We start from the raw sequence: 27955 nt of genomic DNA, 5'->3' as shown, positions 1-27955 counted from the left end.
GCCTCACGATGGAGGAGTGTGAGTTTGTTGCCTGGCCAGTATGGCAGTGACTGACAGCTAGACAAGGCTATGCTGTTGTTGTGATCCCCCTCTACACACACACATACACACAGCACACACCCCTCACAGACAAGCCCCATGTCAGCACGGAGACGGCAGGCTGATTTATTGGATTCTCCTCCCCTGGGAACCCCCTCCCATCCTCCACCTCTCCCCCCATCCATCCATCCCTCCTCCTCTTTCCTGCTTTCCCCAGGGGGCAGAGAAGGGGTAATGACCCACATCAGCATCCACACACACACACACACACACACACACACACACACACACACACACACACACACACACACACACACAATCGTTCAAGTACATTTGCACCCTTCACAGGATATCAAACTTCAAAAAACAGGAATCAGAAATTCCACTGCACCCGTTATTCAATTAAGATGATTCATTCAGACAAAAATGAAGCTTCAACTTGGAACCAAGACAATGTATTTGCATATACAGAAATATGTCTCTAAAATAATAGAGCTGTATCAATTATTCTGTTGGCTGCCTGTCAGTTCTTTCTTTATTTGGACAAATTCATATCTAATGCATATTAGTAGAAGGAAAATGAACTTTTTATTGTTGTATTTCATATTTCGTTTTGCAAGTAAATGTAAGTATTTAGCAATATGCTATGCTAAAAATATACTTTTTTATTTATTGATTAACAATATATCTAATTTGTGTATCTAAATTCCCTAATTTGCTTCTAATAAAGACTGCAATATTAATGATAATATACTGCATAGTTACGAACTCCGGCTGCCCCCTTCAGTTCATTTTCAGTATTGCAAGTGAGGGAGTCAGATTATTACTATTAAAATTCATGAAAGAGGCGTTATGGCTTATGGTGTGGTGAACATGTTGACCGTGGGCGTCACTGCAGTCCTCACATGTTGCTTTCTATTTTTGAAGTAGATTTTCACGGTTGGTACATCTTTATCTTGAGCACTTGGTAGCCTACGACTATGTTAGCTTAGCTTGCTTATCTCGTGGACAGTTGTTGTTTAGTAAATATAGTAAATATATGCCCGGTTTCACAGACAAGGCTTAAATGTAGTAACATACTAAAATGCATGTTTTAGCTGTCTTAACTGAAATGAACTTGCAACTGACATATCTTAAAATGTGTCAGTGCCGTTGTTTTGTGTCAATATGCACAGCAGTAATGTGTTTTTTTTTTCTTCTAAGGCACATTTTAAAAAGCTTGTCTTAACTAAGACGTAACCCTGGCTTTATCTAAGGCCCGTCTGTGAAACCAGGCTATAATTGAATAACTTTCATAATGCAAAATTATAGTGCATTTTGTACTCGCAGACATGAAAAATCGCAGTAAACTGTCACTCAAAGTTAGGAAGTTATGAGACGTTATCTCAAAAACATAAAGGGTCTACATTGTTTGTAAAATAACTGTTTTATAGATAGAAAATGTTGTAGTGATATTATCATAGTGTAGTTTTGAAATATCATCTTCTGACACACGTGTTCACGCGGTTCTATGGTGTAATGGTTAGCACTCTGGACTTTGAATCCAGCGATCCGAGTTCAAATCTCGGTAGAACCTAATGTTTTTTCTTTTCTTTTTTTTTCATCGAAATGTGGCGAATAGTAATAGTAATTTAAAAATGTTTTAAATAGCAAATGAAACTATTAATCCATCGTAAACATTTAAAATGCTATAATGTGACAAAGTATCACTATGTAACACGTAATTAAGCGAGTGGTGTCCACTGTCCAGATATCATTATATTGTATTTTGAATCGACTTTCAAGTAAAATATCTTGACTGATGGTAGTCTGATCATTTGAGGAATAACTCCCAAATAATGCAATAAAATCAGATGAAATAACACCAAAGTAGTTTTATCAGTATTTAGTCATATGACAGTTAAGATGTTATACTTGAAATGTCCAGTAGGAGTCAGTATATCACATGAACATGGAAAAAGTGCACGTTTCAAGTTCACCAATTTTATTGCTACTTTAATATGGAGATAATGGAGGGAAATGTTGAATGTTATTATTTTTATTATTATAAGCTTCATAACATTTAATATGGATTAAAAACATTAAACCTCATTTAACCTTACCCAGGGCTGTACCTAGATGCACCTAATAAAAGGTTTTGTCAGATTTAGCTAACTTATGGTGTATCTAAGAAACCCCTACACAAATACATGGTAACACTTTACAGTAATGTTCATTAGTTAAACTTTAGTTAATGTATTAACTAACATGAACCAACCATGAGCAGTACATTTGTTACTGTATTTAATAATCTTGGTTAACGTTAATGAAAATTGAGTACAGTGGCTGGAAAGAGGAGATAAAGGTTTTGTATGTAAATTTTTGTGTGTGTTTACCATCAACCTGCCAGGGACTGCAGATGAAAATTAGCCAGAATGGCTAAATCTGGCATATTTACATAGGAGACTTGTTTCTTGTGTTAATTAATGTGCATTGTCCTCTTTTAAAAAAGCAAATAAAAAATAAATAAATAAATATATATATATATATATATATATATATATATATATATATATATATATATATATATATATATATATATATACAGTTGTTCATTGTTTGTTCATGTTAGTTCACAGTGCATTAATGTTAACACGATTTTAATAATGTATTAGTAAATGTTGAAATTAACATTTACACGATTTTAATAATGTATTAGTAAATGTTGAAATTAACATTAACAAAGATTAATAAATGCTGTTGAAGTGCAGTTCATTATTAGTTCATGTTAACTAATGTAGTTAACTAATGTTAACTAATGAACCTTATTGTAAAGTGTTACCAAATACACACTATGCTCCCTTGATTTTCTTATTCTCTCCACTTTTTAGATCTTAAAATACTCAATTTATCTCCTCTCTCCAGCCACAGTACTCAAATTTTCCCCTTTACCCACTATCTGCAGCCAGATGGGCAGTTTAACAGACCCTGTATTTTCCAGGCCTGAGACACTGCTGCCCAGTCCAGATGTCTGTGGATCCTTTGACCTCAGCGAGAGCTGGATGTCTGTACTTCAGGCTCAAAGGTACATTGACTGTAATTTGTAGGTATAAAATTCCAAATTTATTAAGTATACAAGTCTGCTTGACCACCACAACATGTTTTTCTTCTGTAAATAAGAAGGAAGTTTTGCTTGGCTAGTGTTCAAGCATTCATTGGATCAAGCATTTGTGCATCAAAGTTACTTTAATTATGATCTAACAAAAAGCTATGAAAAATTTTACTTTGAACTTTTAAACACAATTAAATGCGGAACATATTTAGTTTCACTCAAATATGCTTTCGGCTAGTCAACAGACTTCTAATTTCTCCCTTTTACATGACTGTCGACCACTCGCAAAATGTACAACCGTCCAATGTGTTTTACCTGTAATAATTCCTCACAGAGCCGCAGAGAACAGCAGCAACAGTGAGCGAGTATAAATATATAACCCCATCCAGCCGGTGGTGGGTATGGCCGGGAGCCAGGCATCACTGACCCCTGGGCTGAAAGAAGTGTAGCATTGTCTCTCTGAGCCTCCAGCTCTGTGCATTTCAATATGAACACAAGCCCTTCTGGATTATTTACTTTTGCCAGGCTATGCCACATATGAGTCAAAATTACTATTTCCCTAAAGGAAGAAGGCTTTCTTTAGTCAAAAATGAACTGTAGAAAATACTTCTAATAACTGAGTACATTTTCATAGCAGTTGGGCTTGAATTTATAAGCAGAAAACGAGAAAACCTAAAATCATGTAGATGAACAAAGTTATGAGATATTTAGAACCAGAGGCTATTGATATTTTAGTAACATTGTAAAAAATTTGTAAACTAGCCAAAAAACACTCACCAATGATTCTTTTCATGAAAATGTGCCCTCCTTTTCCATGAAAAAAACGTTTACAAGTGCTTAATACCAAAGACTATAGAATAACACAAGACGTGTCACTCGTATTGTTTTGAATGGGAGAAAGTGTAACGCGCAATATGGCGGAATAAGTCCCGCCTTCTAAATAAGAGCCAATCGCCGACTGGTAAAGTCATCGCGTCACTTCAGCGGCCGTTAGAATCACCGGTTTCTATAGAAACAGCCAGACTCCCGCCTCCGAAGAGACGCGCATTTAGGTCTGCGCATGCGCATTAGCTTGATCCAGCTTGAAAAATACAGTTTTTTTGTCATGATTCGAGCGTTTAGAAACTAAATTTATGAGCCGGTTGTTGTTAGATTTCATTGGTGATTTCAAATATGAAATTTAATCGTAAGGTTGGTGAACAGTTTTGGAGAATTTGATGTTTCCCCATTCAAAGAGATTGCATGATGCCCATGATGCCCGAGAGGCGTTTCAAAGATGGCCGCCGAGTGAAATGACTCGTCTTAAAGGGACTTTGTTACACAGCCAGGGCCTAAAATTAACTTTTTTACCACACCTGCCAGTGGCCGGTGAAAATTTAATAGCCATAAAATTAATTTAATAGCCATACCAGCCATGAAACATAGAATAATCCTGATTAAAGTTACAGTTTTTTTTCAGTCAAGAGCAATGAGTGATTGTTCTTTGTCTTTTGTTGTTTGATTAACATAAAAAACACAAACAGCAGCAGGAATATTAGGCTGCTGTCACTTTAAGAGCTAATGCATGAATATAATACACTGTTACACGTGTTTACGGTCAGTTAAGACTAAACTGACTGTGCTTACAAGGATACTTGCCAAGACGGACATTTTGACAATTTAGTTGAATATGTCTGTTCAAGCTTAAGACGATGTGAAAGAGAGCTCAATTCACGCTTTGGATGTTTGCGCGCAGAAAACTTCCTACACTGTGCACGAGTAACGAATCAAGTTCGCTTTCGTGTCTTCTTGAGCTTGAATATTTAAATTGGCAAGGCTTAAACTTGTAACGATACAGCGCTGGCCCGCCAACTGTCCCAAATGTCTTACACGTTTGTTCACGTTCATGTTCTCACAATTTTGCATTGTTAGAATTCATAAAAATGTTACCGGCCAACTGGCGATTGATACCGTTTCACACAGAATACTCGCCGATTTTTACTCGCATTTGGCAGTTGGCCAGTGTTAATTTTTAGGCCCTGTACGCAGCGCTCTGGAAAGCTTGATTCTGATTGGTCAGTTGTGGCATTCAGCAGACAGATATTTCCTAAGGCTCGCATGGCAATGTTGTATATCAGTTTGCTCATTGGTGGAACTGAAACTGGAGATACCAACAATACACAGCTAAAATGTTTCTGAATACAGTGGTGTGACAACAGACCTACAATCATCCCCAAACAAATAAAGGTGCTAAATATGTTTGAACGGCCAACGCTTTTTTTGACATCTTCTAAACCTTGCATAAGCAGAGAGGCGTCAAGCCAGATGGAAACCCACAAAATGACAACTTGCATCTGAGGTAAAAGGAACGCAACATGATATAGAGTACCATTGCAGTTTAGGAACACAAGGGTAGGATGGAAGCTTTGTTACCATCCTGACTAGTGATTATAGTGTATACTAGCCAATACTCTAAAAAGTAATTCAGTGGACCTGTTACCACATGGTTGCAAGTTAAAAATTCAAATGTGTTGTTTTAATTAAACCTTTTACGTTGTAAACATGATTTTGTCGAGTCCTGTTGACATAATAATGTTAATCATTACAACAACTTAATATCCTCTGTAATTTCTGTTAATTGGCTTTTTTTTTTTTAAATAGCTTTTAGTAACTTAAAGGGGTCATATAATGCCACTTTTACAAGATGTAAAATAAGTCTCTGATGTCCTCAGAGTGTGTATGTGAAGTTTTAGCTCAAAATACCCGACAGATCATTTTTTATAGCATGTTAAAGGATTAGTTCACTTTCAAATTAAATTTTCCTGATAATTTACTCACCCCCATGTCATCCAAGATGTTCATGTCTTTCTTTCTTCAGCTGAAAAGAAATTAAGGTTTTTGATGAAAACATTCCAGGATTATTCTCCTTATAATGGACTTCAATGGCCTCCAAACGGTTGAAGGTCAAAATTACAGTTTCAGTGCAGCTTCAAAGGGCTTTAAACAACACCAGACAAGGAATAAGGGTCATATCTAGTGAAAGGAACTGATCCTAAATGTAAATGTATATGCTTTATATAGGGAAGGTGTAGGACATACAGCGTAAGCTTTTTGAAGAATACGAAAGTGCGGTTTTGGCGGAAGCACGTGCAAGGTGATAATTTTTTTATATAAAGCATATACATTTACATTTTTTTTTTGAAAATGACTGATCCTTTCACTAGATGAGACCCTTATTCCTCGTCTGGTATTGTTTAAAGCCCTTTGAAGCGGCACTGAAACTGTAATTTTGACCTTCAACCGTTTGGAGTCCATTGAAGTCCACTATAAGGAGAATAATCCTGGAATGTTTTCATCAAAAACCTTAATTTCTTTTCGACTGAAGAAAGAAAGACATAGACATCTTGGATGGCATGGGGGTGAGTAAATTATCAGGAAAATTTTATTTGAAAATTAACTAATCTTTTACATTTGTCACTTTTTGAGGGTGAGCAAAAACACTCTGTTTTTGTGTGTCCCTTTAAATGCAAATGAGCTGCTGCTCTCAAGAAGAGGGCGGAGTTTCAGAAGCTCACGTTTGTAGCTCCGATTACCTCAGACTATGTCAGAAACTGTTCAGCCTTTTATGTTCAAACCGGAGTCGGACAATGATGGAGAGATTTAAGAAGAAGTGACAACATGTAGAATGCAACAGGACGCTTCTGAATGGTTAGTTGATGAATTTATGTAGCTTTATCTTAAAGTCATTGATTAGCATATTCTGTCATGATAATCTATAAATCGCTTGTGTGGGAACTGTTGTAAGATCCTACAGAGCCAGAAAATATATGCTGCATGAAGATAGAACAGGTAATAGTTTAATTACGGTTATATCTTATGTTGTCATCTTGCTTTTATGACATGCTATTGCGTTTGTGTTATGTACTGTATTGCAGTAACATGGCCTCACCCCTTTGTTGCGTGTTCTCGGGGGCAGGGTTTATGTAAATTTTAGGGTTAGTGATGTCACTAACTCAAAGTTGTCATAACTCAACAAAAATTGAAGCAAACTGTTGCGTTAATTTTTTTTGTTGAGCCAACATATTTTTTTTAGTGTATGATATAATACAAATAAAGAAATAAACACATGCAACTACAGATCTGCCCACTCACACCTAATCACAGTTCCAAATTTTATATAGGCTGAGTATTATAATATATATATTTATTTATTTGCATCTTTGCCTAGCTCATTAGAGGTCTGGCTACTGCGGTTCTGGACTGACAGGAAAGTGCCCAGCAGAACAAGGCTAAATTAAACAACGTTTGCAAACCAAATAAGATCAAAAGTGTTTGACAACCACTTCTGGCTGATGTGTCCTTCACGGTATGCAAAGCTAAAGTTTACATGTGGATTGAATTCATGTTTGTTCATGCCTACATAAATATTTTTATTATTGACATAGTACTTCTGGATTAAAATATGCTAACTGGATATGCAAACATTAAATATACCAAGCTCATGTTTTACAGTAGAATACAAATGCAGTCAAAATAGAGTCCAATTTATGATATTTATCATTTAAAGTAGTGATATCTGAAAAAATAAATTAAACTGTGGTACTCAATAACAAACAAGCCAATTGTTATTACAAATATTTAATAGGAAATTAGACAAATTCACAAAGTTCAATAAAGCTGGCTTTTTTAAAATGCAAAAAATTAAAAATTAAGCACAGAGGCTTGCAGATGTTGTAGTGGTATCTCAAGTTTTAATTTTAAAACATAGGGGAACCAAAAAAAAAGAAAAGAAAAAAGATCCTAACAATTTTATGGCATTATTCACTTTTTGCAGTCCAGATTACTAGATATAATTAAGGCACATAGTATTGGACAAATACAAACAAGCAATGATTTCCAACACTTTAAATCACAGAGTATGGGATTCTGTTTGGGTTGTCAAAGAGAAAGGCAAGCCATTATTTACACAACAGTTCAGTAAGATTTACAATTCAAATAAAGAAGATACATGTCGTACATGACTTTGTATAAATCCTGGTCCAGTACACAGACTTAAAAAATAGATTCAGTCCCTCAATATCTGGTATCCTCGGCAAATCGTTTTGATTAAAATAAATTGATTAAATACGTATAAAGAGTTCTCTCTCACTTGAAACAAAGGAAGAGACACTAAAGCTTTTTCAAGGAGGGCCATTGTGAGCATGTGCAGTCTTACTCCGCCCCCTGCCGTCAGTCCAGTGGTTTGTGGGAGATGTAGTGTGAGTGTTTGTTCTCATTTCTCTCACACATGTCCAGAATAGCTGTAATGGTTATTGTGCTCCACCTCGAAAGCTGTGTTTCTGCTCCTCATTTTCTGCTCCTATCTCTGGACATGAGTATTCAGGCGAAGGACGGACCTTGAAGAAATTTGCGACGTATCGCACCTGTAAGAGACGAGGTCAGTTAGCAGAGTTAAAGACCCTTACAGTGCTACATTTCAAACTGAACTGAGTGGCCTCGTACTTTTGAGTCACTTTAACAGAAAAGGAAATATTCAGTGGAGTAAAAATAAAATCTGTAAAGAAAATGCTTTTATTTTACATTTTTGGGGTATATGACAGATTTTTGGGGTATATCACTTTAAAAAGAAAAAAAATGTTAACTTACAGTGAGAATTGCGATAAGCGCCCCCTGGAGGAGCCCCACCAGCACGTCGCTCCAGTGGTGCTTGTAATCAGACACGCGGGTGTAACCTACATACACAGCAAAGGCCACCAGGAAGAACTGGATGGTGGGCCTCAGAAGACGGGCCCATTTTGCATTCAGCCTGGCCTGGACATAGAACTGGTGAAGGAAAAGAAAAAGAGGTGTTTTTCATTAGCTGAATGATAATGACTTCATTTGTTGAGAAGATCAGAAATTTGAAGACAAAAAACCTCTTAAATGACTTTAGCCTCTGGGAACTGACAAACGCTAATGACAGCTTAGCATTATCTCAGTGGACTCACTAAATAGCATTTACTGTATCATTTGCTTTGTAGTTCATCTGTGGTGTATGCAAAATTATTTGTATTCAAATTTATTCTTTTGATTAATGTCTTTCATTTATTTATTTTTTTAATAATCCTTTTTATGAATCTTATTAATCTCTCTTAATGAATTCTAGTCATTGATAGCTATGTATTCATTTAATCATTAAAGGGATAGTTCATCCAAAAATGAAAATGATATCATAATTTACTCACCCTCAAGCCATCCTAGGTATATATGACTTTCTTCTTTCAGTCAAAAAGTTCAGTTTTGTTTTGCTCTATCCTCTGCGCTTCCACGTTCATCAATTCGTCATGTGTCAGGTCAAAGACCTTCCGCCAGAATTGACTCACGTATGAAAGCCAGTGATTCTAGTTTATAAAGTTACAAATATGGATATTTTTCTTACAAAAACAGGCCTTTATTAACCCTGGAGCTGTATGGATTACTTTTACGATGGATAGATGTGCTTTTTTTGGGCTTCAAAATCTCAGTTACTGTTCCCATTATAAAGCTCAGAAGAGCCAGAATATTTTTTAATATAACTCTAAGTGTGTTTGACTGAAAGAAGAAAGTCATATACACCTATGATGGCTTGAGAGCGAGTACATTATGGGATCGTTTTCATTTTTGGGTGAACTAAACCTTTAATTGTTATATTCCTTATGTTGCATTATTATTCTTTTCATGTTATTTATTTCTTTAATCATTTATATATTTTCTGTTATATGCTCTGATATGTTTATTTCCTAATGTAAGGTCTTTGGTGTCTCTTCTGTGCTGTAAAAGCAAGTGGGTGTATTTCCCATCAGAATTGTTTACGTGATGTACCTTTGGATCTAAATATGTCTGTTTCCATTTCTGCAGACATGAGATATATTCAAGCGATATTTTCATAAAGGTCTCAAAGGTGTCAAAACCACAACTCATATATCGATCTTCATCTATCTTTGACATCTGACCGGTTATGCCGACCTAGCTGTTACACTGACTGTGACATAATGGATAAGTTTGTTTGACTTATCAGACCAAAACATAAATTTAGTATGACATAAATATATATATATATATATTTTTTTTTTTTTGTTGTCATGGCGACGGGAGCTGCTTGGCACGCCGCTTTCGTGACGAGTCATGTGACGCCAAAGGTTTGGTGACATCACGCAAGTTACGTTGCTACGGCCTTCATATCTTATAAAAGAACCTAATAAAATATGAAAATAGATATTCCCAAATATTTAGTAAAATTTAGTAATTTAGTAAAACATAAATATATATATATATATATATATATATATATATATATATATACACATATACACACATATATACACATATATATATATATATATATATATATATATATATATATATATATGTGATGTTCTTATTTTGTTCTTCACTTCTACATCTCGTCTGGGTCCTTCTTTCTCTATACTATTATAAACTGTTATTTACTTGATTAATTTGTTTGTTTCTATATTTTACATTTTTACTTAATAAATGTGTTATTCCTTATTCAAATTTGATCTTTGACATAATCATTGATTGTCTGCTTGGATGTCATTGCATTAATCAGGAAATCATTTTGTACAAAAAATGATGCAGAACCTGTTTTAACAGATTTCAGAGATTGCTTTTTACTTTTTTGTTTTGTTCTCTGACAACTTTGAACGTATACACTGTTTATTCCTCATTGTGTCCCATTTATGTCATATCTATACAGTGCTTCAAAAACAGTTGCTTAAAATGCGGTCATATTAGCGAAATTTGCAGCCAATCAGGTCCATTTGTCAAGTGTAGCAATGTATAAAGCACAGCTAACATTCAAGTCACTTTCAAACCAAGCAGCTTTCTGTTGGTCAATTGCTCTCATGAGAAATTCCTGATCGTGCTGATCCCTACTGATATGACTGACGGTAATTGTGACCGCACCTTTAAATCTGCAATTTTAGTGCGTCTAGTTGAATCAAATGGAACTGCAGAAACAAAGCCTATTTTTAAACAGGTTTCCCCATTCACCATTGGTTGCAAGACAATCCCACCCCCAAACTGTTGGTTGATCCCAAGGGGTAAATGTTTTGCGGGTAAACGTCCGATTGCTTCAGCACTCACCGCTAGAAACAGCATGCAGTACATCCCGAAGGAGGAGTGACCCGAGTAGAAGGACAACCTACGACACACAAGTCGCATATAGTTTCAACAGAAATTCACTGAACTCAAACCATTAGAAAGATTTATGATGAGACACACACCGAGCTTCAGTCACTTCACGTGGGTCGCCAGTGCAGTTGATCGCAGCCACGTATCCTTTGCAGACTTTGGGAGCACACACTGCTAAGAAATGTGGACGTGGCCGCCCAATGGTGTACTTAGCCAAGTCGGTCAGTGATTGGCTGACAGCTCCCCCAAATAGGAAGGCACCCAGCACCTTATAGATGGCCGACACATATTGATTAAAGGTAGAGTTGGAGTGAATTTTCTTGCTGTACACCAGATACGCTTCACCTGACGATATCTAGAGGAACAGAAGAGGTAAAAGTTTAGTAATGTGATGCATTTCTGTAGCTTTCAAAAAAGGTTATGCTACATTAGGTTTGTCATAAATGTGTCAAACAGGTCTGTGAGCACAAAATGTTGTGTTGTTGTGCATAATCAAACCCTCTTCTGTGCAGAGTCATGAACGGACACTTTGTTGAGGATCAGCATGTGACTCGAGGGATGATGAGATCATGGGAGGGATGATGGAGATGAATGAATGAGGGACTCACGATAATGATAGTGCAGGTGATGGTGACCGCAGCCAGCGTCACGTGCGTGATGGTGTCCGTTCTAACAGGGTAACCGATGCTCTCGTCCTGGCAGAAGATGCCTCGCTGGTATGGCTGGGATGCGATATTCATTATCACAAAGGGCAGAGAAGCTACAGGAATAAGAAGAAGAGACAATAAAAAATAAGTTCATAGAGAGATAAATATCTGCTTCCTAAATGATGAGTGTGCAGAATATACTGGGTGAATCTCCTGAAAACTAGAAAGAACCTGTCTTTAACCTCAATAAAATAAAATTTACATTATGACCTTATATTCATGACAATTAATCACATTTTTCCAGCCATTTCGCATTATCAAATATATACCAACATTACATTATTTTCATTATAATGTAATAATGTATATATTTACTTTATATATTTATACATCATGGTATGTTTGTTATAGTGCCTTTATTTTTATGAAAATTATACATTAAATAAAAAAAATTGTATAATTAAATCAAATATAATTAAATGAAATATATTTTTCTGTTGATTTGTGGGTGAGATGTCGTTTTCATTATTGTTAAAGTAATTAAATAGCCCAAAAAATATTTCTTTCCCCATTGTGGCCATCTTTCATAAGCACAAAACCATAAAATAATTTTATCATAAATTAATGTATATATATATATATATAAAAAATTATATAATAATGTAAATATGAATGGGAATATACTTCAGAGATAATTCACTCATAAGAATTTCTAGGGTGCCAATAATTGTGGCCAACATGTATTGGAGAAAAACATTCATAATGTGATTTTCCCCCCACTTTCAACTGTTTTCCTTCAATGAAAGGTTAGAATTTTGTGAATTTTTTGAATGAAAGATCAAAAGGATAAACAATGCTGATTTATTTTCACATCCACCTTTGCTCATATTTACTAAGGGTGCCAATAATTGTGGAGGGCACTGTATATTTTATATATATATATATATATATATATAAATATAAAAATCATTAATGTATACATATATTGTTGTCTGTATACATATACTTGAAACACTCTTGGGACTAATTTCTTACGCATCTCATCCCAAGCCTCTGTTGCTAATTCTAAAACTTCATTTCAGAACTAGTAACGGAGGATTGATCCTTGATTGCAGAATAATACCGTTGATGTTATTAATGCAGTTGTGAGAGAGAGAGAGAGAGAGAGAGAGAGAGAGAGAGAGAGAGAAATAAGCATATGTGAATTAGCCTACCCAAGTATTTGCAAGTGTGCATCTCTCACAGCAGAAGTGTCTCTACTAATAGCGAAACTATAAGTTTATCTACCACAAGAACAGCACAGTTATTACCTGGTGAGAAATGTCATATATCTTACATTTCTATGTATGTATGTATGCATTTATATGTGTGCATGTATATGTGTGTATATATATATATATATATCTGTTGAATTTTTGTGAAATTTCACATAAACTAGGCTAAAATAAAAAAAATAATATAAAAACGGGCACAGTTCTTTTTGCTGAAGAGATGATTCCATGAAATTCTGCCACAATTTTTCAATCAAGCTTTTTTTAGTAACTCACAGAACACCATCTGAATTCTGTCATGGAAGCAGTGAGTATTTATAGAACCTCTTTTTTCCAGAGTCACACGGAAACACATTTATCCCACAGCAATGAGGAAGTCACCTGACCACACCGTCTTAACCCAAAACACGTTGCGAGCCATATCATAAACATGCCCGTACACACCCACAGCCCAGACATCCTTTCCACAGCGCCTTGGTCGGTGGACTGATGTGGCTGGAGATACACATGTCTGAATGTAGCCACAGCGTGATCCTTTAATGAATGGAAAAAGTCCTTGGGACATTCGGAAATGTTACAAAATCACTCGGCAACCATGTGATCCTAAACCACAGCAACTGAAGAGAACAGTAAGAGCAATTCTACTTCCTGTAATTCCATTTTCTGTTGATAAAGTGGGCATATAATAGCACAGTGTTCTAGTAAGTTTGCATATCTTAACTGACAGAAAATATTCTACTGTTTGAATGGAATCTATTTGAGTAGATATTTTAGGCAGGCTAAGAATGTAAAAGACCTTGTTCCTTCCAGTTATCATCAGTAAATGAGTGTCAGGAAGATGCTACACCAGCAGGAAAACATGCAGTCTGTTGGTACAGGCCAAAAATATGATTCTGAACCATCTGGTTGACTCAGTGTATGTTTAAATATGGATAAGCAGCTTCCCACACAAATCCAGAAGTGCCATTTATACCACTGCGGTATTACAATGTACAAGAGGATCTGTGAGACTGACGGTCAGGTCCATCACAAAATTTAACTCTGGGCTCACTGTGAGGGAGCTGCTTTCACCAAGGCTGTTTTTATATTTACACATGGTTTATTCTTGCCATTAAAAAAAATATAAAACAACAAGCTCATAATATCTACATATGGAGTCTACTCATAAATCACATAGAATTTAAGAAAATATAGTTAAACTAGTAATAATAAACATTTTTATAGAGCACAATGCATACTAGCTCAAACAAACAAATTTTCTAGCACCTTACAATACAAAGCCAAACTATTTTTTTGAAAAACATTTACAAATATGTCTTGTTTCCTGCATTTTATAAAGCCAAGCCTTTTTGAAAAGCATTTAAAAATGTACACTTTTTTTTCTCAAATTTTTTTTACAAATATGTTTGTATAAACAAAGCATACATTTGTAAATTAAAATACGAACTACTGGACAAAACATGGTAGCAAGTTCCAAATTTTCATAATGAATTCTATAGCTGACTAACTGATGAATTAAATTATATGGAACACCAGGGAAATGTACAAGAAAATTAGTAGTTTGCCTGTTTTCAAACACCTCTTTTGGCGTTAGTTTATAGACAGTAAAAAAAAAAAAAGGTTTATTTACTGGATTGAATTGTTGGGCCATATAAAAGAACAAACATCGATCACTTTAGCAAGTTAATCATGATGCTGAGTGACAACTAAAAATTAATCAATAGAAATTTAATTTTGAAGTCTTAGCGCTAGAGATGTAGAACTAAATCCTTGAGATGTTGAAAACGTATCCAAAGCAAGTCATTTTGAGTTTCATTGTGTTATTGAGACATTCACGTCGCCTCAACAACAGACGAACAGTCATAGAGTCAGAGATTCACTTAACAACTAAGTGTCTTTGTATTCCTAAAACAAATAACAATGGTGTTTGAAATGACACTGTATTTCCATATACTGTCTGGACAGTGACAACACACACACACACACACACACACACACACACACACACACACACACACACACACACACACACACACACACACACACACACACACACCATCATAATCTGACATCCTCAATGGTGCACTAGTAAAACATACTGCTCATGTAACCTTGCCCCAAAAAAATCTGTAATTATTATTACGCTGTATATTACTGAACCAACAACTGTGAATTTTGGAGCAATGATTCAGTTATATTTAGGTACAAATTCTGGGTCAAATTGTATTCTCAGGTCAAAGTAACAGTTCTAACGAACTAACTACTGTTAAATCAGACTCATCCAACAGATGTGGCCCAAAATGTTTTGATTTCTTTTGTTTTGTACCTTACCAAACAAAAAAAAGTTTATTTTTATTTTTTTTAATATTTACAAATGTTTTGTTTTCTCTTGTTTTGCAACTTACCAAACAAAAAAAGTGCTTTTTAATACTCAGATATTTTGTTTTCTTTTTTTACACTTTTTTTTATAAAACAAAAAACATGTTTTTTTATATTTACAGATGTTTTGTTTTCTTTTGTTTTGCTCCTTACAAAAACAAACAAAAAACATTTTTTCTCCCCAAAATATTTACAAATATGTTTTGTTTTCTTATTACAAATCAAACTCTCTTTTTGAAATTTTTTTATAAATATATGTTTTGTTTTCTTTTGTCTAGTTCAAACCTTGTGAGGAAAAAAAACCATTACCTTAAACAGTAGCTCTAGCCTAACCCTAGCTCGAAATTATGTGATCCAATTGCTGAAAATGGTTTCTTGAATGTATCCCCTAGTTTTGTTGCCATTAAGAACATTTATTCTTTACAAACAATGCAAGAAAAAAGAAACTTTCCCTCAGGCCTCATAGACCATCCTGTTGAGGGAGACCCCAAACAATGGCTACAGTTTTAGCACTCCATTGAGATTCAGATACTTTGTGGATCTGGAGCTGAGCTTGGATGGACTTTTCTGTATGTTTGCCAGCTGAATATATGCCAAACAAATGGAAAAAAAAAAATGCCCAATAAAACTGAGTCTCATTTTTCCTTTCTCCTCTCCAGACTTTTCAACTCTTGAGACAAATTATTAGGAAACAAAAAGACGGGTAAGACTGCAAGAAAGGTTTTTGCTACAGATTTTTATGGTCAATGGAAAAATGTACCCAGAGGAGTAGTTTTGTATTTGAAACTGTCATTGATTAATGCCAAACACAATTAGAACACTGAGAACTGAGTGTCAACTTTACATTTAAAAAGACTAAGCAGTATTCTGGTACTCATCAGTGAAATTCATGAGTATTACTTCTGAAGTATTTTCCAGACTGTGTTCCCAGGGAATTAAGTCAGTATAAGGTACATTAAAAGTGGTCAGTGTGGAAGAACTTCAAACAGCTTGAGTTCAAAGCCTCAGTTGGCAGGTGCGAGCTTGGCGGTCGTTTAATTACGCAATGAAACAGGACTGCAGGGAGAGATGTGGCACGTAGAAGTGAGAGGGCAAGATGTGTGGAAGGCTGAAACCCAACACATTGCAATATTGGGGCTGCACTGAAAAATGAACCTCGTCTCAACTGCCACCAGCCATCACCCTTCAACCATTCCCTCAAAACAAATTAGTTCCATTTGAAGGTACAGGAAGTGAAATTTCCTGTAAAACATTAAGGGACTCCGTTTTGGTATGAGCTCTTTTTACGAGTCTATGGACTAGGCCTATGCTATGCTATGCTATGCAAGTAAAAGCAGTGTACTGTAGTTCCTAACTGAATAGTTCACCAAAAATGAAAAGAAGTTTGCCATTTACCCAACATCATGTCCTTTTTACTTGAAAAAGGTAATTAGACGTTGAAGAATCTATGAAGAATAGGGCTTGGCGATAAAATTAGGAAAACAATTAGGGAAAAATAAAATGGATTTCATGAGGGCCTACTCTGTACAGTTTAATGTGACATGTTTACATTCATTCTCAAGGTCTAACATATGTATGTGGAAAGCATTTCCTTCCCCATTAATGGTAAATAAATATAGATGATATATGATATGGAAAAAAATATTATGATAATTATAAATCCAATGAAAGTGAATGGGCTTCAAATGAAAGAAGACCAAAAATACAATTTGCACTCTATCTTCCAAGTCTTCCTAAGACATAAATGATAGTTTTGTGTGAGGAACAGCCTGAAATTTAAGTCATTATTCACTGGAAATCTTGCTTAACAGCATTATTATTTTAGTATTATTTGTATAGTATTGTAGAATTTATTACCATTTGAAATTCGCTTTTATTTTTATATTTTCAGTTTAGTAGTTTAGTTTGTTTTAGTAATGTTGTTATGTGCCTTTGTAGTTTTCACCAAATATTTATATATGAATGCATTTCAGCCTCATTTTAATTAACAAACATGATTTGTAAGTTTTAGTTTTAACAATAACAACATTGCTTGACAGTCTTGGTCATCATTAACTTTGTATGTGGAGCAGCGTGAACATCCTGCTAAACATTTACTTTTGCATTCCACAGAACAAAGAACGTGATGTAGTTTTGGAACAACATGACGGAGTGTATTGGGTAAACCATGAAAGACTTTTCATGCTCCTAATGGAAAAAAAAGGAAAGTCATTGTAATATTTTAACAGAGTAGCAAAAAAGCAATGTAGAGACATCCAGAGGGTGAGGAGAGAGTCAAATGTTTCTGGGTTGGTGATTAAGTGTTGAAGGACTGAAGATTCACGTCCTTTTGCCCATCCCACAGACAAAAATGAGCTTGCCACTCCTGTCGTCTCCACCTCGTTCATTCACGGTTTCCTCTTTGTTTAGAGTATCCTCCCCCTCCTTCACAAACACTATAAATATGAAGGGCTGAACTGAGAGTTGCTTTATTTGGTTCAAACTGATGTGCAGTTATGGTATGTAGGATAATTGTTGGCAATCTGAGTTAACAGAATTTGAAATGCTTCCCCTCACCTCACACCACTGGAGAAACGCCAGAGCCATTATTGGATCTAACCATCAGTTTCATTCAGTATACAAACAAGAAAGTTCACCCAAAAATTAAATGGTCAAACCCTTGTGTTATTCTCAATGCTGAACTTTTTATTTCTTGCATGGAACAGGAAAGCAGAAGTTTATCAGAATGTCTGTATTTCTCACTTTCCCACAGTGAAAGTGAATGCTGACCAGGGACTGTACAGATTCAAAGAGGACAAATAATATTCACTACGGGAGTAGTTTATATGATTTGTGCACTATATTTCATGTCTTCTGAAGTTTCACTTTCAGTGAAGGGAAAAGAGCAGCTTGGAAAATGTTATACAGAAAGAAAAAAAATCCACAGGAAAAAAAAAGCATAGAGGGACAGTAAATGATGACACATTTGTAATTTTTGAGTGAACTTTCCCTTTAACATCAGCTTACAGTGGCTCAGCTATTTTTTTGCTGTGAATTTTTTTTTACTAATTTCTATAAAGTAAACATAATAACTTTAAATTGTTAGTAATACTTCAAGATGAACATTTACTGGACTGAAACTTAAGTTTACATGATTATCCAAAGATATATACATATATATATATTTTTTTTAGAAAAATCATGTTAAAATATGATCAGGCTTTTGAGGAATGTTTCTTTGTACTCTCAAGCATCATCATATTGCATTGGATTTATGTTTTATTAAGCTTTGATCATAAAACTGAGCATTTAAATATCATCTTACTAAGGCATATAATTGTGAGACTTAGAGTGAAAACTGATATTTTTGTGTATTTTATGTAAGTAGACTGTTATACAGTTATAAAGATCTCACTGACCTTTACAAGATATCAGAATTTCATCTTACTTTTTGGCCATTTAAACATCAGCAACTGCATCAAATTACATACATTTGCTCAGTGTAGGCCTCTGAATAAAACAGATTTTTCTGACTATTACTTTATATGTCAGGCTTTACAAGGTTAACTACTTTAAATTATGAACAGCTTGTAACTTGGGAAGCTAAAGTTTCAAAGTAGCTTTCCCAACATTGGCGATGTTGGTCCAAGAAACTGAAATTCTGTGAACATTTAGCTCATACATTTACAGTAAATCTGAATTGTTAGTCAAGGACACACACACGTTGGTGGATTTCCAATGACAGGCCTTGAAAAGAAAAGAAAAAAAAAAAAACCCTGGCGAAAAACCCATTTGTTTTTGGCTGCACCACAGCCTGTGAGGGAGTATCCTGTTTTCTTAGGGTCGGCTTTGACCTTCACCCTGACGTTGGTTCACCACCTTTCATTATCAAACACATCCTATGTTTTTATTTACCGCTTGTATTCTAACCCATTTGCAGGCGTTTCAACAAATATATTAAGGTTTCAACACCTAACCTGATCCATTCTGGCTTCATTTCAACATTTGAAACCCAGTTCATACAAACTGAACCCACAACGATCACATTCGGTTTCTACTCTGAAGATGAAAATGAGATGTTCTTGACTTTCTTTGTGGGTTTTCTAGAGTACTATCATAAGTGTTGCGAAAATACAAGCCTGTCGCCCCTTAAGTGAGAGTTTTGAGGGCGGTCTGTCTGCCGGCAGCACTCCCTGAGCTGTAGTTTGGCAAGGCCGCCTGACTCATTTGGAAGCTATGTGCTGAGCGTACAACCTCGCAGGAGAGTCTGGAATCCTACTTCATGAAGAAACACCCACCCTCCTCCTCTCTTCTTTCACCATACACCAAAGTCTATCCGTCCCAGCCCTCTACCTCCCCACGCTAATGCTAGTGTGTGATTTACACTCTTGGAAACCATGGAAATGTATAATATTGCGTGGGAAACAGGTTAGCTAGTACGCTAGTAGCGTTTAGCAAATCTGTTTTGCTTTAAAAATAGATTCTGTGATTAGTGGAACAGCATCATTATGTTAATAGTCTCATGATGTGACCAATTTCTGAACAATTTTGTTGATGTTGCAATTGCTATCTCATCACAGATGGTTCAGAACAAGTTTAACCAAGAACTAAAATGTACAGAATGATGGTCCCTAGCCTGCACTTTTCCTTGTCATCCTCCCATATTTCGCCAGTAGTTTCAGGGAATGAATCCAAATTGTGTGGCAATATGTCTTTATAGGTTATTGTGCAATTCTATGATGCTAAAAACCTTCACTGTTCCTCACTGGTGGAATGATCTTCCCAACCTTATACCCGAACATCTGACTTTTTTTCCCTTTTTTTCTTTCCGATTTACCATTTAACTGTCACACATAGCCTATATCTCCATCTCTGTCCTAGTTTCCACTTTGAAGAAATGTTGTATCGCGGCACGCATGTTTCATGACTCCTTTGCATGAATTGCTTGTTGTAGCATTGCTCATTTGTAAGTTACTTTGGATAAAAGGATCTGCATAAAGGTTCTGTAAGCAATATATCAATTATCCATGCGTGTTGTTGAAATTGTTAATACCAATACAACAAAATGTAAAAAGGTGTCTGCTAAAACAGTGTAACGGAGGCCAGCTAGTAAGAGTTGTGCAAGTAAACCCCACTCCCCTGGCCTCAAGAGTCGCACTAACGACTGAAGCTAGAGGCTGTGGTCTTTAGCGTCCTTGTTAGCATTCCTGCTTCCCAAGTCTGAAATGCTGGTTTTAAATCCCGCTCGGAGCAGTGCGAGTAGAATCGGATGTGGTTACATTAGCTGCTTTCCCACTGTCAAGTCAGTGCTAACAATGTGCTGGGCAGGGCCAATATCCTTGGACCTTGAGCACTGAGGTCAAAATCAAGCTCAGTTCCAATGTTGGGCCAGTAGCCCCGCAGTGATTACCTAAAAACCCTACTTTAACATGGTTTGAGCAATCGTTTCTGTCTCAGTATACTGTTACCCTTTCAGTCAGAGCAACAGAGGGAGCTCACTGACAGAAAACAGGAGTTATGAGTTATATGAGTTAACCGGACTATATATATATATAGTTCATGACATATGCAAATGCATTGGAGAAGTCCGGTATCAACAAAGGCACAGCGAAGAGACGGGTGAAACATAATTGTATACGATTTGTTTAATTGATTTGTCTCTGGTATTTCCCATAACCATGCGTATTTATTATGGTAATGGTTAGAGTAAGTAGCTTTAAGCCCCGGGTATACTTCGGCCGCCCGCGTTCGTGCACCGTCCGCATGATGTAATTTTCGAGATCGCGCGGACAGTGCGCGTGCAACAGCGCATGCGCAAGCAGGATAGAACATTCCACTAGGTGGCAATACGCGCAGTACTGAGCACAATGTGCAGACGTCGAAGAAGAGTGTGTTAAGAGCGATTCAAAAACAAGACGTGTAAACTCAGAAGCATGCTTTCTCCATCGCTTTTTTATTCCTCTTCTCTTGGTGTATCTTCTGAACTATGTTGCAATGGTGGATGCTAGGGCTGGGCGATATATCGCATGCGATTGTCACGCGCATTTCGTCAGTAAAGCCGGTTCCCTGATTACCGCTAAATCGCCATCACCTGCTTTCAAATGGAGCGGCATTAAATAGACAGAGCCGTAGATCACTGACAAGATACGCAATATCGCGTTCATTATCGAAGGCGATTCATCTGCGATATGAACGTGATATTGCGTAGCTTATCAGTGAACTACAGCTCTGTCTATTTAATGCCGCTCCATTTGAAAGCAGGTGATGGCGATTTAGCGGTAATCAGGGAACCGGCTTTACTGACGAAATGCACGTGACAATCGCATGCGATATATCGCCTAGCCCTAGTGGATGCACTATTTTTCTTCTCCGATCATGCCCAGCGAATGTTCGGTTGATGACACGATGTCTGGTAAAGAGTATAGAAAAATTGTACTGCGCATATGTCGAACTCGGTCATCCGCGCGCATCCGTGGTTAGTATACTTTGAAATATGCGCAGACGCGACTGCGCACGTGACGCGTCCGGGCACGGAAAGTGAAGTATACCCGGGGCTTTTAGAATCGCATGTAAATATATTTTTGATTCATACGGTGATCCCATCGGATCTCAATCAGAAGTTATTTCAGACACTCGCTGATGTCTGAAAATGAGTTGAGCTGAAAATGGTTTTAAAATGTCTTAAATGTTGAAGTTTGCTTGTAGTCTAATATGAAGCATGTGAAATGAGCAGGGGTGTTGACCCTCTCCTGACTCAAGTAAACTTCGCCTTTTGTTCATGACCACTCCTCAAGCCCCAGCTGGCCTGCTTTAAATCAAGGTATTTGCCGATGAAAGCCCGATCAAGCCCCGGAAGTGACAGCGGAAAAGCAACTATTGGTGCCGTGACCCGGATGGGAATGAGGTTTAGAGGGGTGAGTGTTATGGAGGCCAGCTAGTAAGAGCTGTGCGGGTAAACCTCACTCTCTTGACCTCAAAAGGTGCCCGCCTCCCATGCCTGAAACCATTGGGATTATAAACGCACAATATAATGTTAGTTAAGAAATGAAGAGCTTTATTAAATACACTGCCTTTAAGCCAAACCATGCCAGAGGTACCTGGAAAGAAGCCCTTCAAAACTGAGCCAAATGCTTGCTTTTTATAGGCACAGATAGGCTTCTCACCAATTTCGCTTTCACTGAAGTAAAATGCTGATCCTGAGGCTTTGACTTGCTGTATCAGTGCAGTAGAACAGATTCAGAATATCAGATGTCAACTCTTTTTTTCTGATGAAAAAATTTGTAAAGAATACCAGCATACAGGCAGCAGTAAAATTAGCCTGTGAGCGAACCAAAAGCCAGACAGTGTTTGTGTGGAGGGAAAGTTTACTTAGACAGAAGAAAAAGAAGCAGAGGGTGGTGGGCTGGATTGAATGTCAAAAACAGGGCTGGGAATAGGATATTAATGCCCAGAAACACTTACAGAAATTCTCCAGTAGCTGAAGTCAACTGGATTCTGGGACTTTCTGTTGTTACAACAGCAATTTGAGAGGCTGATATTTATTTGAAAATGACTGAATAATTCCACCCGTGCTGAAGTAAAACCTCCTTTACTTTCGTTACCTCAAGGCCAACTGTCTCAAATTCATAGGACTTTGAGCTCTCTTTTATGTCCTCATAGATCAATCAGAAGTCAAATTACCCATGCACAATGCAGTTATGGGTTTCTTAGCCAGGGGTCCACATAACTGGTGCACAGGTGTGCATGCGTGGTAAAAAAATAAACGACGCGCACCACAATTTTTACCAATATTTTTGAGGACTGGTTCACAGGGACACGTTTACTTACTGGAGTAGGATTTTTCTCCATCTCTGGTAAGATAGCAATCATGATAATAAGTGTGTTCTTTAATTATTAGGTGTGCAACAGATTGCAGTTAATCCGTTATCAGTGAAAGTTTATAATTTGGATGTGTTTTGTCTGGCCAATTAACATATTCAAACGGCGAAGAGGCGAAAATCGGTACTCACGAGCTGTTATTTGTGCACACAGCCTCACACCCCTGCGCACGCAGAGAGAGAGAGATAGACAGCGCTCAAACACCAAATTATAAGTTAACTTGCGCTTTAATGGACACATACACACAAAATTATGTCAAAATACCTGTCTCGGCAAGTATTCTCTCAGTTGTGTCATAAGTGAACAGTTGAGAAAGAATCCGGATGTGTGTCAGTTATTCGTGCTTTCCTTCTTAAAGTGATAGCAGCCTAATATTCTTGCTGTTGTCTGTCTCATTAATGTTAGTAAAATAAAAAAATCATTATCATCATCTACCATGTTTGATAGAAAAGAAGATAGTGAGGAGAGCAGTCAGGAGGAAAGTGATGAGGCTTTTAGGATAAGAGTGTTGCGTAAAGTGTGAGTACCAAGCAAGATCTCTAGGTGCTTCCTTGAGAACCATACCAAAAAAAGTTATGTGCACCCCTGTTCTTAGCCCTTCTTTCCATACCGTACATGATTTTTTTTTTAGCAGAAAGCTGTCCTAATTGAGAAACAATACATTTTCTTTAATATGATTTGTAATAATGACAGAATGTTCATATTAGGTAAACTACTTTGTTAAATACAAAAAAATATTTTTGGACTTTTCAGATAATTTGACCTTTTAATGACATGGCAAGATTAGTTTAGGTTGTAAAATGTAATTTGGGGCAACCTCCCAAAAATGTAATGATATTGATGAATTAATAATTCAAGTTATTTGTAAAAAAAAAAAAAAAAAACTTACTACCTTGAAAAATATATTTAAAAATACATTCACATGCATTCAAGATTTATGGAAAATGTTTACTTTTTATTTGATGGTTACAACACAATTTACAATTACAGTATTTATACATATTTTGAATTAGCTTTTTTATATTTTCAGTTTTCATTTGAATTTTAGTTTAAGTTTTATTAATTTTCTTATGTGTTTTTGTCATTTTAATTAGTTTTATTTCATGTCTATTTAGTAGAACTGCACAATTCTGGATAAATTGAGAATGAGATCACGATTCTCCCACGAATCTGAGTAGACAACTATAAATACCATGTGATTTACTAGAGGTTCTGACAAAATGTTAATTGCTGCAGTCTATTTTAAAAATATTTAATTAATTGGAATTAATCATTTTTTGAGAAAAAGCTGTGATCGTACTTGTCAAAGGTTTAATAGACATAGCTGCATCATTGTCATTTAGGAATAAGATCGCGTGGGTGTTTGAACTGGTATCGCAGTCTTTTAAATATTAATCATGCAGGGGTGCATTTCCCAAAAGCAACTATGATCTTAAGTTCTGTCATCACCAATAAACTAAAGTTCAATGGAATTTACGACCATAGTTAGCTAATGATGTTAGCTAGTTCTTCACCTAATTTATAATGTGTTTGTTTTCAGCTTTATATAAATTAACGAAAAATTGTAATCTTAGTTTACTATAACAACACTGCACCACATTACATTTTTTAGAGCGATTACATTTAAACATTCACTGAAAATGGCATTTCAAAAATCATATGAAAAACACATGAATAAAAGAGTAGATTACTAAGAATGTGGCACATCCATTTTAAACTAGATTTTAAGAAGAATTTCCCTTTTCTCTTATTTTTCATTGACCCTCCTATAGCAGAAATACAAGGTAAGAAACATCTGAAATTGTCAAATATATCACCATGTGATGCCCCTTATAGACTAGACAATATTGTCCTTCCCTGTCTACAACGTGGATGGAGACACTTGCACCATGGTAAAGGTGAAGGATCATGCCTAGGGCACATTCTAGCCCTCGTGAAATCTAATGCTGTGGCTGGAGAACACAGACACAATGAAGGACTTCAAAGGGCAGGTGCAGAAACTTCATCTCCACAACGTTGTGGTAGGGTTACCTCATGTGGTTAAGAAAAACAGACTCAAGCACAATGTTTCCAAAGGAAGTAATGGTCAAGATGATTCACACTCACTTTAGCACTGAGGCAAGTCGAATCTTTTCGTACATGGTCATTGAGTTTGTCTCATGATTGGTCTGCAAGCAAAACCCTAAATAAAGCCAAAAATGCAAGAAGAGGAACATTTCTGTGGCACTACACGCTGCCAAACACTGTGGGAAATACTGACAGGCTTGGATCACATTTCCATAAACAAATACTCAACTTCCTGAACGTGCAAAATCCAGGAAAAGAAGCAAGGACGGATGCAACTCAGCTTGTGAATACAGAGAACACACCTCCCAATACATATTTAAATATGAAAATATGAAAAGACAGGCCCCTCACCATGACACAAACACACTTAACGTTGAGCATGGCCACTGTCACTGAAAGCACTTGTTTTGTTTTTGTTTTTTGTTCGTTTTGCAATAAGATAACACACATGAAATATTGGCAAAAGTCAAAAACTAGTCCAGGTCAGTCAATATATTGCGGTTTAGTGCAAAGCCAAGGCAGTTTTGAAAGGTTGTGAGGTAAATAACACTGATTAAAAATATATATTTTTTTAAAAGTACAAACAAAAAAAACGTATTTAAACTCTAATTGACTATCTGAATGTAGTTGTTAGTATGACCTAGAATGTAAAAAACTTGATCTCTCTCACACACAAACATAAACATATGTTACATACTGTTGTCACAAAGCACAGACTGAGAAAAACCTTTTTGGTCCCTTATAAAATACATTTCCCCTAAAAGCATTTATTTGGCAAATGAACTTCAGAATATGAAACTGAACGTTGAAACATTGAACTCACTTACCTACAACAACACACAGCACGTCAACCAGGACGAAGAGTTTCTTTTTCCTCATGTCCGTCATAATTTCTTTAGCTCGGATGCACTTTAAAATTAGTACTTTAAAAGTCACTTCATTTATGTGATAATGTCAAAGATAATCCAACTGGAGGAAAAAAAAAAACAAACTGAACGCGACCAGTATTGCGAGTTCTTCCGGCTCTGCTGTGTACCTGCGCTGTTCGTTCTTTACTTCAGCTCATAGGTGACGGTGAAGTACTCGCGTCCTTTACGACTTTATATATCTACAACTTCAAAAGCTGACGGCAGTGCCGCGTTGGTGCACATATTGCTTTTGTAAAAAAAGACTTGTGTTCAACCCTCCAGCTGATTTGTAAGGACGCATCCACTCCTTTCCCAAAAGAACGCCACTGTGTTCCCACTCGCGCTCGCGCTGTGTCCACACCTTGAGCTGACAGTGTGGGGCGCGCCTGCGCAAACGCGTTCTGCATGGATAAATCTCTGCACTTTGAGCTGAGGAACATGACACACTCACAGGCCTACTTTTATGGCATATCATTCCATAAATATGAACCTGGCCAATTATTTCTACAACATTTATAAGAAGGCCTATCTATCTATCTATCTATCTATCTATCTATCTAGCTATCTATCTAGCTGTGTCTGTCTTTTGAGCGCAGGATTGGATTTGGTGTAGGCTAGTCATGGGATGGTTTGCTAGTAGCTGTTTTTAAATTCTTTGGGAATATTTTTAGTTGATTGCCTGAACACACCTCCTAGAATATGATTATATGACAACAAATAGTGTGATTTTACCATTTTAAGTTAAGGGAACACCTAACTTATTTTTAACACGTGAACATCGTCACAAGTTAACCCAGCTAACAATTTTTGGTCACTAGAACCTTATGGAAACGTTACTGCTTGGTTGCAAAAATATTAAAATTATATTAAATAAAAGACAGTACCTTATTTTTTGGTTGCCCTGGGTATAGCAAACATTTTAGTAGTTTAATTCCCGGATGCTTCATAGATGGTAATATTCAAACGAGGCTTTCATAATGTAAAAAACTATCACTGATGATTAATACTGATTTATTGTAGCCTACTGAGATGTGACGTCACCGATTCAGGACATATATGCAATTACTATTCATTAGTAATACAAAGTTTTTCAAAGGTCAAGCCTAGAATGTAGGGTGTAAACTGAATGATTGCGTCTCAGTTCAGCTTTCTTTATTTCGTTTCATTTGTATGTTAATCTGCCCTCTAGTGGACACTAACAGGTCACGCATTAAAGGGTTAGTTCACTCAAAAATGAAAATTCTGTCATTTATTACTTACCCTCATGCCGTTCCACACCCGTAAGACCTTCGTTCATCTTCGGAACATAAATTAAGACATTTTAGTTGAAATCCGATGACTCCGTGAGGCCTCCATAGGGAGCAATGAAACTTCCTCTCTCAAGATCCATAAAAGGTACTATAAACATATTTAAATCGGTTCATGTGAGTACAGTGGTTCAATATTAATATTATAAAGTGACGAGAATATTTTTGGAGCGCCAAAAAACTAAACAAAATAAGGACTTATTTAGTGATGGCTGATTTCAAAACATTGCTTCATGAA

At 36.3% G+C, this 27955-nt stretch overlaps 1 protein-coding gene, 1 long non-coding RNA gene and 1 other non-coding gene across 3 annotated transcripts; 2 read left to right on the top strand and 1 right to left on the bottom strand.

Moving 5' to 3' along the window:
* The first annotated feature begins 855 nt into the window (after nucleotides 1-855).
* Nucleotides 856-11962, top strand: LOC125263818. The gene is made up of 3 exons (XR_007183905.1): nucleotides 856-978; nucleotides 3020-3103; nucleotides 11794-11962. It is a non-coding gene; the product is annotated as an uncharacterized LOC125263818 (long non-coding RNA).
* trnaq-uug lies at nucleotides 1544-1615 on the top strand. Its single transcript has one exon. It is a non-coding gene; the product is annotated as a tRNA-Gln (tRNA).
* On the bottom strand, nucleotides 7732-26851 carry plpp2b (phospholipid phosphatase 2b). The gene is made up of 6 exons (XM_048183064.1): nucleotides 26330-26851; nucleotides 11890-12041; nucleotides 11374-11636; nucleotides 11234-11291; nucleotides 8756-8932; nucleotides 7732-8532 (listed from the first exon to the last, which is right to left on the bottom strand). Exons 1-6 carry the CDS (start codon nucleotides 26388-26390, stop codon nucleotides 8419-8421), a joined length of 825 nt encoding a protein of 274 aa, XP_048039021.1. The 5' UTR covers nucleotides 26391-26851; the 3' UTR covers nucleotides 7732-8418.
* Between the last annotated feature and the right edge of the window lie 1104 nt (nucleotides 26852-27955).

The sequence above is a fragment of the Megalobrama amblycephala genome, linkage group LG2 (genome assembly GCF_018812025.1).
Source record: "Megalobrama amblycephala isolate DHTTF-2021 linkage group LG2, ASM1881202v1, whole genome shotgun sequence".
Lineage (NCBI taxonomy): Eukaryota > Metazoa > Chordata > Actinopteri > Cypriniformes > Xenocyprididae > Megalobrama > Megalobrama amblycephala.
This window is presented reverse-complemented; position numbering and strand designations above follow the sequence as displayed.